This window comes from Triplophysa dalaica, chromosome 9 (genome assembly GCF_015846415.1).
Source record: "Triplophysa dalaica isolate WHDGS20190420 chromosome 9, ASM1584641v1, whole genome shotgun sequence".
Taxonomy (NCBI): domain Eukaryota; kingdom Metazoa; phylum Chordata; class Actinopteri; order Cypriniformes; family Nemacheilidae; genus Triplophysa; species Triplophysa dalaica.
Window position 1 is genome coordinate 20,084,349 of NC_079550.1, and position 16,557 is coordinate 20,100,905.

Genomic DNA, 16,557 nt, shown 5'->3' on the forward strand with positions numbered 1-16,557 from the left:
TCAATGTTTTGATGAATAATTCAAACAAAACCATAGTTAAGCATTTTCTTGTATAGATGCAGAGCCGTGAGTGATAATTTATGACAACGTTCCTTCAGGCGCATGCTAATTTAATTAACGATAATCCACATCAAAATCCTGAGATAACACCGTACCTCAAACGGTGACCTCTTTCCTCGCCTTTATTTATTGCCGATGGAACGGTGTACTTAGAACACCTTTGGGAGGTTGCCCGGGGTAACCTCTTGATCACACACACGGAATACGTGATGCATCCTCGGGGAGTTTCTGGTCTTGCTCTGGTGGGTGGGTAGCATCTCTGGCCATTGATTTGGTTGGTGGGCTGATGAATCTCGGGGGAACTAATAAAAATAATTACTATAAAGATCATCAAAGCTTCCCAGCCTTCTTTTCTGCACATGAATAAATATGCGGCACAGCTAATAGTCGGTTAGTGGAGGTGGCATATGTGGCCAGCCATATCCGGATGAGAAATTTATAGCCAAGAGGTTGTCCTTTTATAGCCCACAGTTCTCAATTAGGCTTCTTTTAAGTATCAATGCAGTCCCAGATGTTTCATATGGAGAAATAAATAGATTAGACCAGAGGTTCCAGTACATTTTGGACATCTGCAGGTTTTTCCCGGTTTCACAGACAAGGCTTAAAACTAGTCCCAGACTAAAATGAATGTTTGAGCCTTCTAAACTGAAAATCACTTTCCCTTAGATATCTTAAAGTATGTCTCAAGATGTTTCAAGACGTTTTTATAAAAGTGACTTAAATATCTTAATTTGACTAAGTCATTGTTCTGGCTTGAGCTACGCCTTCTCTGCGAAACCGGGCCTTAATGTCCTTAATGGAGGCTAAGATATTTCAGCACCAGGCTGGGGTCGAGTTTGGACAATTTTTTCTCTTCCACCTCTCATTGAACAGTAGGACAATATGAACAAGGATGAAATTTGTCTTCTCGCCACGCAGAAGACCAGAGGGAGGATCTGCAAGAAAGCTATTGTTCTTAACCGGCCTGTAAACAATGACTAACATGACAGTTCAGCCCCCAAGCTCTGTCATCCATGGAAACCACATCCTCCTCCTCATCTGAATCTATAGGCTACATATGGAGAGGAAGAGAGAGAGAGAGAGAGAGAGACTGGGTCTGTGGGTGATGCCTGATGTTCTACTACCTTCAAATCTCTTAGGTCACACATTCTAATGTTTAATGTCTTGCACGTTTTACATTTTAAGTCAAAATAAGAAATTGCTTTTGTATCTGTCTATACTGATGTCATCTTATTTAATATTTCTCGCTTCCTTGTTGGAAACATTGTGTCAATTCTGACAGTAAAGGGATTGTATTGCTGGAGGGTGCCTAGTATTGTAGGTGGTCATAGTGTGCGTATATATATCAGCTGCTAGTCCTCAGTGTTGTTGGTGGGCTGCAAAACACGCAATAGGATGCTTTTTTAATTTGATGTGAATCAGTTTATAATGAATTTTCCAGAGGCATTGTGTTTGTATGAATTCTGTATGATTCATCTCTGCACACATTGTGTTCAACATGTAAACCGTTTTTAAAGTTGTTGCCGTTTCTAGTTATACACACACCATGTGCATGTGTGCATATATGTTTGTTTGTGTGTATGTATGTGTAGGCTGTTCGGGGGGTCTGAAGGAAAAGGACATGGCTCTTTGAATAGTATGCGTGCAGAGACAAAGTAAAGAGCACTCTCCCACGCGGCAAAGAGCACTTGATTGTTCAACAAGCAATGATCGCATTAAGAGAGGGCAACAGGACGAGAGGGGAAGGAGACAAGGAAAGAGAGAGAGAGAGAGAGAGAGAGAGGGAAATAAATTGACTTTGCCAGTGGCTTAGTCTTCTGATTGAAGTAAATATAGAAAAAAATGAGTTTTTCATTTTCATGTGCCATGTCCTCAAGTGTGTTAGGGGTAATGGAGTGTGTTTGTGGCCCTGTTAGTTGTCACTACAGACGTTGTTTTTGCAATTTAGGGAGTGATGACGGACCACCCTTTGCCCGGCATGCACAATTTTTTATAGCATTTCAAAATGTTAAAGGAAATCACAAAATCGTGAGTACGGTCGGTAACAAAAGTAATAATGGTGATACCAAAACATGATGTGCACTTCATATGTTTGCAGTTATGGAATGACCGGTGTCTTTAGCTAGAAAATATGTTATAATACATCATAGTTTTTATACAATCAACACAGACTAACGTGAAAGTACCCACATATTTGCATGAATCATATGATTTTTTTTACATTTGCATCCTTGGTTTTCGAATGCAGTATGTGTTGTAAGATAAAAACAATATTATAAAACCTTCAAATGTAACCGCCACGAACATACTTGCGCTGTTTGGGTTTTCAAAAGTAAACAAAATGTGTCCGTGTTTGTTATCCGGAGAATAACATCCCTGTCTGATTTATATTTCCTTTCGTTCCTCTCCTGGAAAGCACAATAAAAGCGAATCACAAGCATCTGCTTGGCAAAAATTTCCCCTGAATTAAAAGAAATGGAGAAAAGTGCAGCAAGCAGATGGCGCCTTGAGGTTCAGGCGATTAGAGCTCGCGTATTGGAATATGAATTGGATTAAAAGAAATTAGTCTAATAAAAATCGAATCACATGGCAAGTGCCAGTATCGTCACCTTCGCTGTGTAGAACTCGCCGCCGGTGGCTGTCGATTAGAGGCGAAACAGATGCTCTAAAGAGATACGGTTGCTGGTGATGTGTGTGCGCGTGTTGGTGGCGGACAGGGTCCCCCCTTATCTCGACCCACCTCATTTATCAATGTCATAATGTTAATTAGCGCTTCATTTATTTAGCCACTTACCGTGTCACGTGTTTCTGATTTGCCTTGCTTATGCATAAAATTAGCTTTAAGAAGGAAGGTTAAATGTTTAATACAAAAGGTTTATGTTGACAAAGCTGACGACACATTTCCAAAGAAGCGGTAACATAGCAATAAAGTTCAGTTTCTAAACTACTTTACACTACTGTCTATTACACGATGAACAACAGAATGAGACAGGATGCGAAACACAAGCCGTAGAAGGAAAGCGAACGAGAGAGGACGACTGAACAGAATCAGCACATTTCAGCCGAGCTCCATTACATTCAATATGTGCTGCAGATTAAACATGAAACCTTGAGGATTATAGATAAGATTTTGCTCTGTCAGTAGACGGTCTCTTGTGTCCTTTCTGGTCTCTGGGTGGCCTTACATAGACAGCAGACAAGCGTGTGATCCCTAATCAATGAGAAGAAAATGGGAGGAATTAGCACAAATTAGGAGAAGTGAGGCAAGGGGGTGGCGGACTCCCCTTAATAGAGTCAGCACTGCCCCAGACCACTAAAGGCTAAAATACCCTACAAGACTTTGCTTGGATTTTGCCCATATTTTCAGTCTGGACTTGTTGCAGAACGTCTGTGCCAGTCTGCAGATATGATCAGTAAGTGTGTTTCTATCTTGAAACTTTCACAAAGTGTCCAAGAGTATGATGTCTTGTTAAAAAAAAATCTGTTCAGACAAGTCCTGTAGTGTATTCCAGCCATAAGACACATCCCAGATTCAGAAATGCAACATATTTGCAAGATACCAAACAAGCTTGTTTTCCACCCCGCTGTGTCTTGTCCCAGTGGTACAAACTGGTGGTTCTAGTGGATCTGCACGGTTTCTTTCTCTTACATCAGCATCCGAAAACTATCAGACACCTGTTGTCCCGGGGGAGAGCATGGCCAACGTCAGCTAGCGCTAGCTGTTGCCATTGGGTCTCTTGTTGTGATGGTTCCATCCTGCACACTGAAATGGTTTGTGTTTAGCAAACAGCTAGCGGGCAGCTAAACAAACAAAGCTGCACAGCTAGCACGCCCCTGTAGTGGGAGGTTTAGCCCGCTAGCAATTCCATAAACCAAATTTAATGGCTAATGAATGTGAATTTATTTTGTTGACATTGCACATCGTTTACAGAAGGGGAGATAAAACTAGATTATAATTTGTGTTTGTACCATTGTGGGAATGCTACCTTATCTTTAACTCCTAAATGAAGCTTATTTCTACAGTGTATGCTAACCGTGAGCGTAGCGCTAAACTTAAATGTCAAAATATTTTGTACTTGATTGTATTCATGTATTTCTGGTCTGTTTGAAGCTTTGACGTTTTAGGGATCAAAATAAGTACCCATCCCTGACCACGGTTATATTGTAGTAAATATAGTTATGTAGTAAGAGTATGATTATGTTTTGGTTACTTTATGGTTTATGAACATACTCGCAAAGATAGCAAAACACGAGAGACGTAGCTGTTTTCCTTAAATATTCAGTATTCACACATACACATCTTCCGCTTCCCCCTCACCGATTTGGAAAGTCAGTCATAGAGTTAAGCAATTCAAATCCCTGAAAGAAGTATAAAATCAGCATTTACAATCTCAAGGGTGTTTCTGCGCCAACCAAGTGCTTTCGAAGCATGCAAAGCTAGCAGCATTCATCCGGCGGCAGCCCATGGCGGCTCGGAGCTTAGCTCTTCTCTTTGGTGGGGTTTTGGTGGGATCAGAGGCCACTTTTGTCCTCATTCGGCCCGTGCCTTAGTGATGTAAATGCAGGGTGGCCTCTGGCTCCTTATCTCTCGGGTTAAGGCTCATACTGCTCTTTCCGCAATCTATTATCATAAGGGCCAGACTCCTAGCGTGGGCTGCTAGCGTTATCCGTTGCAAATCCTGGGTCGTGCAGGGGAACGTTCAGGGATTAGCATTTTAACACAGTGTGAGTCTAAACCCCTGAACCCCTCTGTCACAGAGGGCAAGTCCCCGATGGCTTGCCAGCTCAGTATTTTGGCACCCTAAATGAGTGAGCTGGATGAGAGAACCACGTTGTGCTTTTGTTTCAGCTTTTCTTGGATCGCTTGTGTTATTTTGGTACACTGAAAATGGTTTGTGGGAAAATTTTTGCATGATGATTATTGTGTATGTTCAACAGAAAAAAACCTGCTTGCCATTTCCTCTTTCAGAGTTTCAGTAGGCATATAAGGTCATACTGATAAGTATTTCTTTATTTCCTGTTTTCCCAGGATCCCGTCTGCGGCAGGAAGATTCTCCGCCCCGGATCGTGGAACACCCCTCTGATCTGATCGTATCCAAGGGCGAACCCGCCACCCTAAACTGCAAGGCGGAGGGGCGGCCCAACCCCACCGTGGAGTGGTACAAGGATGGAGAACGTGTTGAAACCGACAAAGATGACCCTCGATCTCACCGCATGCTCCTGCCCAGCGGCTCTCTCTTCTTCCTGCGCATCGTACACGGCCGTCGCAGCAAACCCGACGAGGGTGCGTACGTGTGTGTGGCACGCAACTACCTGGGGGAGGCCGTTAGCCGAAACGCATCACTTGAAGTAGCATGTAAGTTTGTATTTAATCAATTATTGTCTAAAGCGAAAGGGACCACCAGCCTTGGGAAACTAGTTGTCCTCTTTGAGTTGGACCGCCCCTAAGCACAAAATGAATTCAATTCACAATTGCACAAAATTATCCTTTGAGTGTTGCAGTTTCCACATCTTGGCTGATTTTGGTGTTGCCTCTAAGGAATATTGGAAAGTGTCATTTCCACGCTTCAAAAAGAGAGAGGGGTATTTTGCATATGGCTCCCTATTTTGATTAGCTCTACATATGTTTTGGCATATTTATCAAGCTGTCTCACTGCAACCTGCCAAGTTTTCCCAATAAACTAGTTGCAGCAAGAAATGACAGAGTTACAGATAAAAGAGATTGCTTTTCTAGGTGCATGGACGGAAAGTTGTTCACATGGGACACAGAAGAAGGGCTTATTGACAACCTGTACATGGGTTTGGCCTGTTGGTTTGACTAGCATTTTTAGAGAGATCACATCCCCTGGGTTCAAATCCCCAAGCCAATCAGAACCCAGTTGTGACGAGTGACAGGTCACCCGTCCTTCTTTTTACTAACCATTGGCCTGATTTAATGCTTTTTGAAGTCTCGGCTATTTCTTTGGAATTGAATTGACCGGTGCCAAATACACCATTGCTTGGCTGACCTTAAGTTAGTTATAAGGGAACACGTTCTACCATCCAATGGTGCTTTTAAAGGATTTTTGCCACATGAAAGCTGACAGAACTAGCTTAGCCAATATGTTAAGTCATTAGAGATTAAAGAAGTATTGGTCTTGCTTTATTGCATGTGTAGTCTCGACCTGTAGTCTAAGAGAGCGGCTTTTTTAAAGTCTGTTTCAACCCCAGGCTGATCAATACTGATGCCTCGCTTATGCATTGTTATGAAAATAGAGGCGATCCATCATGAAATAAGGATACGATGATAAATATTGAATGAATGGATAACTAAACCGGCTCGGTGCGCCGCCGCCAAGACCCCATGCAGTAATGAAAGGGTGTGTGTGTTTGCTGCTGGAAAGCGTGACTCTAAAGCAAGGGATTGTGGGAAGCTTTGAGAGGCGAATTTTGAAGGCCGCTGCCTTTTCTATTTTTACTGTGTAATTGATGATACAGCACAGTGATTTGGGTTAAAGACTAAGGATACACATATGATGTGTGCTTATTTTTGTGGTAGCAATTGCGGGAGGGTTTTCTGCAATATTTTCGCATGCTTTTCTGTTGTTTGCTTGTAACTGTCGATACACAATGGTATGTTTAGGTCCATATAAAAGGATTTAAAGGCAGAAATGGTGTTTGTGTGTGCTTTACCCGTGTAGTGGGCAGGGGGTGTGTGTTTGCTCTGATCTTCTCCGGGCTCTTCACAGTCGTGCTGGAGGCCCCCAGGTGCTAACTGCGTGACAGCAGCTTGATCTATCGATCGCGCTAAGAGGGGTCTCCTCGCCTAAATGAAAATTCATGAAAAATTGATGAAGTCCCCGATTATTCCTCTTTCTCTTTTTCTTTATCGCTATCTCTCTCTCTTCATCTCTCTACCTCTATCTCATTCTGGATTTGGAAGAGTGTAAATGAGCTGTAGGATATTTTACGAGCATCAGGTGAGAGGTGAAGGGTCGCAGGGGTCGGCAGGACAGTGAATTCTAAAACTACAACGAGAAACGCACTTATGTGAAACCGTCAGCTGTGTTACATTACACAGTTTCCACTCATAAAACTTCTCTTTAGTGGCGAGCGATCACAGAAGTGAAGCCAACGCAAACCGATACGTCTCTTGTATCGTGCCAAACAAAATATGTTTCATCAGTCACCTCGTAGAAATATTCTGAAGCGCCGCTGTTTTCGCAAGAAGTAAATGTTGATTTTACAGCCAGCTGTGTGTATGGACACTCATGCGTAGAAAATGTTCCGCTCCAAAACAAACAGCTGGCCTTCAGTGACATTAAAAATGCATCTGACGTTTCAGTCTGTAGTTCTGGGGGCTCCCACCTCGGTCACTTCATCTTGAGTCACAAGTCATCTCCTGTTGAGTTATACTGTCTTTTCTCTCTCTCTCTTTTTCTCTCTCTCATATGGGGTCGTGTCAACCCCCCCCCCCCACCCGTAAGCTGAATGAAAGGCTCTGTTGAAACAGATTGCAGCCAGGCACTCGCCGTGGACCACTGGAGCCGCCTGATCAGAGAGACCCCAAGCTGAGCTGCAGGAAGCTGAGAGAGGCTTGTGAAAGGAGCACGCTGCATTATTAATATCAGGGCAGATTGTGGGGAGGTGTCCGTCCGAGCAGGATTATCTCAAACGCTAGTCTTTAACAATTGATTATTAGCAACGCAACAAAGCAGACACACAGATCTAGTTGCGCATATTTGTGTCCTATAGAGTTGAAAGAAAGAGTAGATTCTGTCGCTATTCAATATGTCAGATGCAAGTGTGTAAATAGCTAGTGTTTTTTTTGTTTTGTTTTGTAGGACCTTGGCTCCATGATGTTTCTTGTCGTAATATTTGCTTTCGACTCGAATGATCTCTTTCTCTTTTTTAAGGTGAAGTGTAAACTAGCATAAGCGAAGAGAAATGCAAAAGCATGTTTGATAGTTCCTAAAATGTGTGCCATTGGTTGACCTGGCGTTGCTTTGTGTGGCTGGAGGGGTTAGTGTCATTGACATACAAAGATGCTGCATTTGTCTCGTGTTCATATTGTGAATCGTATGTCAACGGCGCTTCCATATTTCGAGGTGTGCACGATTTTGAAGAAAAATGCATTATGCAATAAATTATGTGATATTTGATATGCGATATAATTTTAAAAATTGTTTGTTTGTGAGATCAGTTTTACTTATATTAAAATATTTTATATGAAATATATTTTCACTTTGAAAAGAAAGCAGCATTACCGCTTGGCAAAGTAAACAGTCATGTTTTACTCATTATGTAACATGTCATCTTACATAGTTATTGCAAACCATTGCGCATTTCGATAATTTCTTAATATTGTGCATCCCTATCGGGAAGGTTACTGTCCAAAAAACACATATAAGCTAAAAATTATTTTACAATTCCTTATGATAATAAATCATTTTCTGACTACAAGTAACCGGAGTAACTTTTTGATACTCCACATAAATTATAAACTGTTGAAAACTGTTGAGAAATGTAAACATTATTGTGTTTTTATGCAGAACCCCTTTACTTGTGTTTGTTGTCTTGCCTGATCTAATACTGTAGACTCGTCCGTTGACATATCTGACTAATACTCTTAATGTGGCATCTTTTGTATATCTTTGGTTAGGTTTGAGTTAAGGAGTTTGCGCGTTTTGAGTATATCGAACTAAAAATGGCTTGCTTAATAGCTTTCGTCGCATGTTAAGCAGAAATAGGAGAACGTATTTGAACATTGAAAGAAATGACACACTTTCCACCAGGTGTTTTCCCACTTGCCTCAACAAAAATGAATCCCTTTCCTGTCTTTCTAAGCTCTTAATTAGACCAGAGGAAGAATGAGAAAAGGTGCTGACAGGCTATTGGAAACGATTGGCTGAACCCCAATTTACATACGTCTTCAGCCTAAAGGTACATACTGTACTTGACTGGTGATAGAAAAGTACGTATTTTTCTGCACGGTGTAATATTGAAACAGTGTAATAAATTTTTTATTTTTGTGTCTAGTTTATATGTGTCCTTCTTTCTCTCCCGTCCTGTCTCTCTCGCTCCCTCTTTCTTCCTCCTCGGTATAAACTGGGTCAATGAGCAGGTTCATAAATCATTGTAAAGAGCATGTCAGACCGCGGCAAACCCTGCTTTGAATAAATTTGCCAAAGCGACGGAATCTCGGGTCAGAGCTTGTGTACAGGCACCGTGTGACAAGCCACACCTGGGGCGAAAAATCGCGCAGGAAAATGTTAATTAGCTGCTGTATCTCTTCTTTTAGGTGTACAGGTGTATTAGAAGTCTGGAGGCAACAAGCTTGTTGAACATGGAGGAATTAATTGGGAATATCGGGTGTGAACCGTAGACTGCCAATGTGTTTGTGTCTGCTAATGGTTTGCGATAATAACAGTTGGAAAGTGCTCGTGTAGTTTTAAGCCTTCGTGAAAAAAGTGCCATTTCGTGTAACCTTTAAAAGTATGCAAATGGAGGACGGCAAAAGGGATGTCATTGCTGGTTTGAAAAAAGGCCCCCAGACTGCGATTGGCTGGCATTTTTGAAAAGGTTTCTTTGATGCGCTCCAACGTGCCGGTTAGGAGCTTCATTTGGCACCATTTGGAAGTGGTTAATATACAATTATTTGTGGGGGGGACATGCAGCTTTATTGTGTAAAGCTTTTCAAATGAATCTCAAGCTGTTTGACTGTGTGTCTAGAATTAGTCAAACCCAATAAGAGAGGATGAATCTCATTGGATGGGCACAACTAGTTGGCGTTGGTGGTACGGTATGACTGTGCTAAAACTAAATTAAGTTTAAATTAAAAATATCAGACATAGGATGCATATATTCTGATTGGATAATCATATTTGCAGCTGTTGTAAAATTTCTCAGATATTAACCCAAAAAATGAATACAAAATAAGACAAACAACATAAGTCATTTTATCGTATTTATGCCATCTATGTCTCTTCGGCTCTGAGATTTTTACTTGATATCAAACAGGACAAATCCTGAAAAACGGAGTGTGTGTGCGCATAAATAAAACACAGACACGATCGCATAGGGTTGTGGGTCCGGTTGTAAATGCATCCAGGTCCACTGACCCGCGTTCATTTTGTGTTATCCCATTATACGAGCCGTGGATTCTGCAGATTCTAGGGGTTGGTGATTAAGTTGAAAGCAGATGGATGTCAGGATGTATCCGCGGCCCACAGGGAATGGTGGTCTCTGATAAGAGCGTGGAAGGGTGAGGTGCCAGCAAAGCCGTGGAGGAAGGAAGGATCTCTGGTTTGTGATAAAGGAGAAAGAAATAAAATCCCTGATTGAATGTGTCAGTGGTGTATATCTGCAGTCCTGGAGTCAGCACAAACACGGCAAAGACCGACCTGCTTATCAGCCCCGCGCTGCACACACACACAGACGGCGGCCGTGAGCCATGCAGATTTTAGCTTATCTTACTGTCACATCGGTGTGTGAGATGATCGGTGAGCTCGGTGGCTAGATGATATTCAGTGATTCTTTATGGATGTATATGAAAGAGTCAGAGAGAGAGAGAGAGAGAGAGAGAGATAAAAGATGAACTGCTGTATATATGTTAGAGTGTGAAGGTGCCGCTTTACAAACCAGATAAATCATTGGTCCCATGGAACCTCAGAAATGCACATTCACACACTGACCTTTCTCTCTCTCTCTCTCTCTCTCTCTCTCTCTCTTTCTACTATTTTTGTGAATTTACTGTTCTATTTCAGTGTTTTTTTAACCATGAAGCAAGACACTTGCAGGGAGAGCGAAAGAATGACATTTTTATGGGATGATATCAAACATCAAAGCATTCAGTAATTGATGTGAAATCTGGAAATGGCCCGGATTTAAACCACTTCTCATTGTCATTAGTATATGTGGACTACCTGACAGACCGTATCCCTGACCAGTTTGAGTTTCAGTAACCATGAGCACTACTGGTTATTCTAGATTTATTTATTTAGATTTCTAAATCTAGAAATGCTTGAAATAAATACGCTGAAGACTCCTGCTGCATCAAACACATGCACAGTTGAAGTGGATTGAGATCTGTCGAATGTACAGCCGAAGATAGGTCAGGAATTGAGTTTTGCATTTAAAATGAACCTGTAATGCACTGAGTATTATTAAAGTCGAGTTTTTTGGCCAAATAATATCATAATAAATGGAGATCACTGTTAACAGAGATGTGCCCTGCTGCTTTCAGATATATGAAGTCAAATGGATTTAACAGAGCCCATTGTGATCAGATGGTTGGTGTGGATTAGTAGAAAGGATTTAATGTTGTTGTTTTTTGTGAACAAATGTTTCAGCTTTGTTCAATTTGTTTTGAGTCAGTCATGACCTCAGCTTGATCTAAACATCATTGCAGAGAGTAAATATATATCTTTTTAAACATGAATGTTTTCAGTTCTCGTAGGCATTGCTTGTTTGGAGATTTGTTACGTTTACATCTTGTGCTTTGTTATCTGTGGTCCGCCTATCTTTGCCTGTGTGTACATGTGCTTATATTTGCACGTGTTACATTGATTCAGTGTGGTCTCTGTGACCCTAAACTACTTAAAACTCCATTACATGATTGCCCGCCATCAAAAAGTGCCCCGAGCCCCGCCGAATCATTCCGAAGGGTCATTTAAATCCAATCAAAGTCCAGACTATTGACTTCAATCCTGTCATTTGCATTACCGGGCCACAGCAGACATGGTCGTGTTTCTGTGCCGGAGTACAGAACGAGGTTCCTCTGCGGTTCCTTGCAGTAATTGGAGGTACAAAACATCTACGCCTTGAGTTGATGGATTCCCATGAGGTTTCCACATTCTGACAGTGACTGGGATTGGATCCGATGACCCCTAAAGACCCCCACGGAGCCCCAATGTCCCGCTCGGACCAGCCTCCATCGCAATTCCTGAACGTTCGGCTCTGTGTACAGCAGATACCCCTCACCCTACAGATACGCCACCACTGTCTGCTGTGACCCCTGAAGCAAAGCCTCCTGGGACCCCCACCAAGGCCTGTAATCCATCATATGTGTGTGTGAGAAGGAGAGCTCAAATTATGCCCCGCCCCTCAACTGAGGTCTGAGGAAATTGATTCAGCTCTCTGTTGAAGCGAACAATCTGTTATTTCCCTCAAAGCAAAAAGTGCAGGTGCCCGGGTGCTGATGTTGCAAACTCCGTCTGACACACACAAGGACATAGAGATGTTAGTGCTGCGTGTGTGTTATGGTGTGTGATCATTAGAGAATGCTTCCAGTCGCACTGATGGACGGCGTGTTTTTGAACCCTGCACTCTAGTCACCTACAACACACACACAAGGCTCAATGTCCTGGCATCTGCCATCCATCTCCGGGAAAGCTGGTGTTAACCTGGCATTTAGATTGTGCCAACTTGAGCATGTTGTGGTGTTCCTCTCTCTCTCTCTCTCATTCAGTTATTTTATATCAGTGTTTTCCAACTGGTTTTGTTAAAAGACCTACAGTAGTAACTAATGGTGACACACCACACTGCAAAAAATGACTTTCTTACGTAGTCTTTTTTCCTTGTTTTCCGGTAAAAATGTCTAAACATTCTTGAATCAAGATGTATTTTCTTAATGAGCAAACTGACCTTAGAAAATAAGTCTTGTTTTTAGTAAACAAATATGAAGTATCAGTGAATTCGTGCTTAAGACATTAAGACATGAAATAACAAAAAGAAAAATAATCTTGAATTGAGTGACTAAGAAAAAGGTAAATCTTAATTCAAGAGACATTTTCTTTGCAAACTTTTTTGCTTGTTTATGCACAAATAATTCACTGAAATTTCATATTTTTTGACTAAAAACAAGACTTATTGAGAAAATTATTCTTGATTTAAGAATTTGTAGACATTTTAACAGGAAAAAAAGAAAACATTTATTTTGCTCTGCAAAATGTGAGTGCTGTTTGTTGTACAAAAAAAATCCAAATTATGTTTGATTATAAATTATTATCATTTTCATGAATGGCAAGTAAAGTTATTTACCCTTTCGTCTATTACTTTTGGACAACCTCAGTCAGCACTTGTGTTTTATTGCTCTTAGAAAATGTAAAACAAGATTTGTTTTTTTGTTAATTTATAAAAAGTACAATATTTTTCAAAGATTTTTAGATGCATTTTGTTTAAGTAGCTTGTTTAGTGCATGAAAGGTTTATAATGACAGGCTAAATAAAAGGTATTAAATGAACAAATTTATATTGATAGAAGATTTAAATAAATGTGTATTAGTATTGGCCATATAACCAAGTGACAGATTAATTTTATACAGAAAATCAAAGAGCTCCAATGAACAAACAGCCGCTGTCATTAACAAAAGATTTGACAATTTCTCCTCATTTATAACATTTATAATGTATTTATTTTCAGGTTCACGGTTGTATGCAATTTATTATTTGTGTGCATTGTTGTTTTCCGTCCTGTCTGTGTTTTCCCACAAGTCGAGAAACACTGTTGTGAATGGTCTAGTGGTGCGTCTGTGTCTGTCCTCATCATGTGTGTTAATATCTGGACAGATATTGGGTCGACTAGTTACTGTGTGAATGGGAGTATCGTTGCCGCTCGGGACAGTTGCTTAAGAAGGGGCGGCAGGGTGGGGGGTAACCTAAGCTTCCTGTACCTCGGTGTGTGTGTGGGGGGTGAAAGCTGAGCCTGGTCTCCTTCCTGCTGGTGTTTGAAATTGATAGGCAGTGTGGGGTCCTTCAGAAGGGTTGAGACTTTATGGGTATGATGTGAAGAACAGCTGGAGGTGGACGCTGTCTGTGCCGCGGCCCGCGTTAGTGTCAATGAGAAAATTTGTCAGTAGTGAAGACCTCTGCCCTTGTATTTATTCCTTTGAGTCTTGTTTGTGTTAATTGCCTGTTTTTTGTCGCTTCTTGCTTTCTTGCACCTTTTAGAATGAACACTACTGTGCCTTTAAAGGCCATTGCACAAATTGGCGTCATATATGTTAAAAAATAAATACGACCACACGTTTTGTCAATCACATTTACACACTGCCACACTGATTTTCATCCGTCATAAAATAATTCATACTAGGTTATTTTTTTTTTGTTTTTCGCATCTGTAGCAAAACAATTTAAGGGGAGTTTTTACAATTCAGAGACACTGTAGTAGCGAGTGTGAAATACGAAAAAACACACACGAAAATGTGCAAATATGTGCAAAAACCATTAGACTGTGTAAATATCTCTGTTGTGATTGTCTTTCTTTTACATGATGGCACAGTTTACACTTTTGTATTTTATTGGGGGTCCAGAGCGATTGAGAGAGTGAGTTGCGCCAACAAGTTCAAAATAGCCTTAAGATAGTTCCAGGAAGTTATGTTTTATCTTTAAACACTATTTTTACTCATTAAATGACTTTAAATGGGTTAAAAGTTTACCTCAGTTGGTCTGTTTAGCCGCAGCTCAATGCATTACTAGTACCTTCTGGGAACTATTGAGAGCCTCGATAAACCGCCCATTGCTGTGAAAAAACTGGAGTCAACGGAGTTGAAGCGACTCTCTCTCTCAATGGCTCTGGTTGGGTCATGTTTCTGATTACAAATAGATGTTAATGAGTTTGTGGTTGTGGTATAATAACCATGACAGGATTAGATTTTTTTGTTGGGGACTGAGGCCTTTTAAACAATATCAGTGTATTTTTATTTAAACAGGAAAATAATAGGACATTGTTTAATATGACATTGTACCCTTAAGGGATTGCGATCGTCTTCATTTGATAAGTAAATGTTTTGTTGTACATGTAAATGTTAAGTTAAGACAAATTGTGATTCATCTGTTTGGGCTTATAAACTCACGTTAAGTAGTGAGACAGCGAGACAGACAGATGGACTGATAGACACACACACTTGTGAACTTGAACACGAAAATGAGAAACATATGGACTGGCTAGGCATACATCACACACACACATACATACATCATGGCAAAAGGCCAAGCTGCATAGAAATCATAACAGCTCCATTCAAATGCTAAGTAGAGTCTTATCTCTGGACTGCTCTTCGCTGTTCTCCTGTCTCCACGATTGTTATTCGTAGTTGTTTGTCCAGCAGGTTCGTGTGAGTGTGTAAACTGGCTCTCGTGGTACTTGCACACGCCTGGAGTGATGCTGTGAATATCAGTGTGAAGGTCCAGTGAGATATATTTTTTACAAGACACTTTTAGTTTTTCCCGGCTGTCACATTGGCGGAGCTTGCGAAAACAAAGCCCAACCTTTATGAGAATAATCTGTCACATTTTTCATATCTCCGACCTGATCAAACCATCCAATATTCGCCTGTTAATGCCTAGAGGGGCCAGGCGCGAGGAAGAGCCAACATTTCATCCATTAGATTCTGCTGTATAGCGTCTGGAGTCCCAGAGAGGACTTCTAATTTGAAAGCTGTTAAATTGTCGTGATCAATCACTTTAATTTCTCGGCCACGTTGTTATCCAGGGTTAAATGCGTTTATGTAACGCTGTTTTGAGATCAGAGCGGTGTTGCAGTCTCGTATGATGTGTGTGAGGATGTCTTTGGATGGTCTAATATCAAATTACTGACCTGCACAGGAAATGAAAGCGGGTGACAGTGAGTGATCGCCTTGTAAGTGTGTGTCTGTCTATGTATGTGTGTGTGTGTGTGAGTGAGATTGACAAACTGAGGCATTTGACTTCTTGAATTTTTGATAAAAACATTAATAGTCTTACTCAGGCCCAAGACAGTCACAGCATACATCAGTTTGTCTGTGTGTGCAACGAAAGGATGAATTATGCATTTTCGCTGACTTTGAAAAATGGACAGTGTCAAATCCTCATCTGCGTAAATCTTCATTGTATTCACGTTTATATCGGGAATACGCGTTTAGTTTTGTGTTGTTTCTATAGAGGTTATAATGACTAAATCAGCAGGTTACTTGAATGAGACAAAATCTCTATAATGCACTTTTGCACCGTAACTGAATGATGCTTATGCACCAATAAAGTGCATTAAATATCTCTTGCATTTCCATCTCCTGCAGCTGTAGTTCAAAAAATTCTACCAGGACACAAATAAATGATCTCGCACACATTACGAATATTGACTTGGCTGCTTATATAGTAGCACTGAAATCCCGACGAACAAGCGCAGCAGTAAAACATTGAGTCGCAATCTACAATTACGCCTCTGTCAGCACCAACAATTACACAAATATAGATACTGTAATTCAACTGCAGATTCGCATGCTTGCGGAAACATAAAGACCCAGTAATTCATGCATTGACGAATGCACAACGAAAACAAATACTCGCGCACACATAAACATGCTGAGTTAGTTGTAGATAACCACACAAACATAAACCCACTGTAATTCAGCTGCAGATTCCCGCACACACTGCTGGCATCTATGCAAAGCAAATCGCAAGCGTTATGCAAAACGAAATAGGCTGGACGTGGCATTGTAATATTAAAACCATGTCGGTCCAGCAGGTGGATGGGAAATAA

General features: G+C 40.9%; 1 protein-coding gene across 2 annotated transcripts in view; it reads left to right on the forward strand.

The window, feature by feature from the left end:
• robo2 (roundabout, axon guidance receptor, homolog 2 (Drosophila)) overlaps window positions 1-16,557 on the forward strand; it is a 359,300-nt gene that overhangs the window by 201,879 nt on the left and 140,864 nt on the right. For both annotated transcript variants that reach the window (XM_056756352.1, XM_056756353.1), the window contains one exon: window positions 5,090-5,416. In XM_056756352.1, coding sequence (XP_056612330.1) covers window positions 5,090-5,416 — 327 coding nt within the window. The remainder of the gene's footprint in view (window positions 1-5,089; window positions 5,417-16,557) is intronic.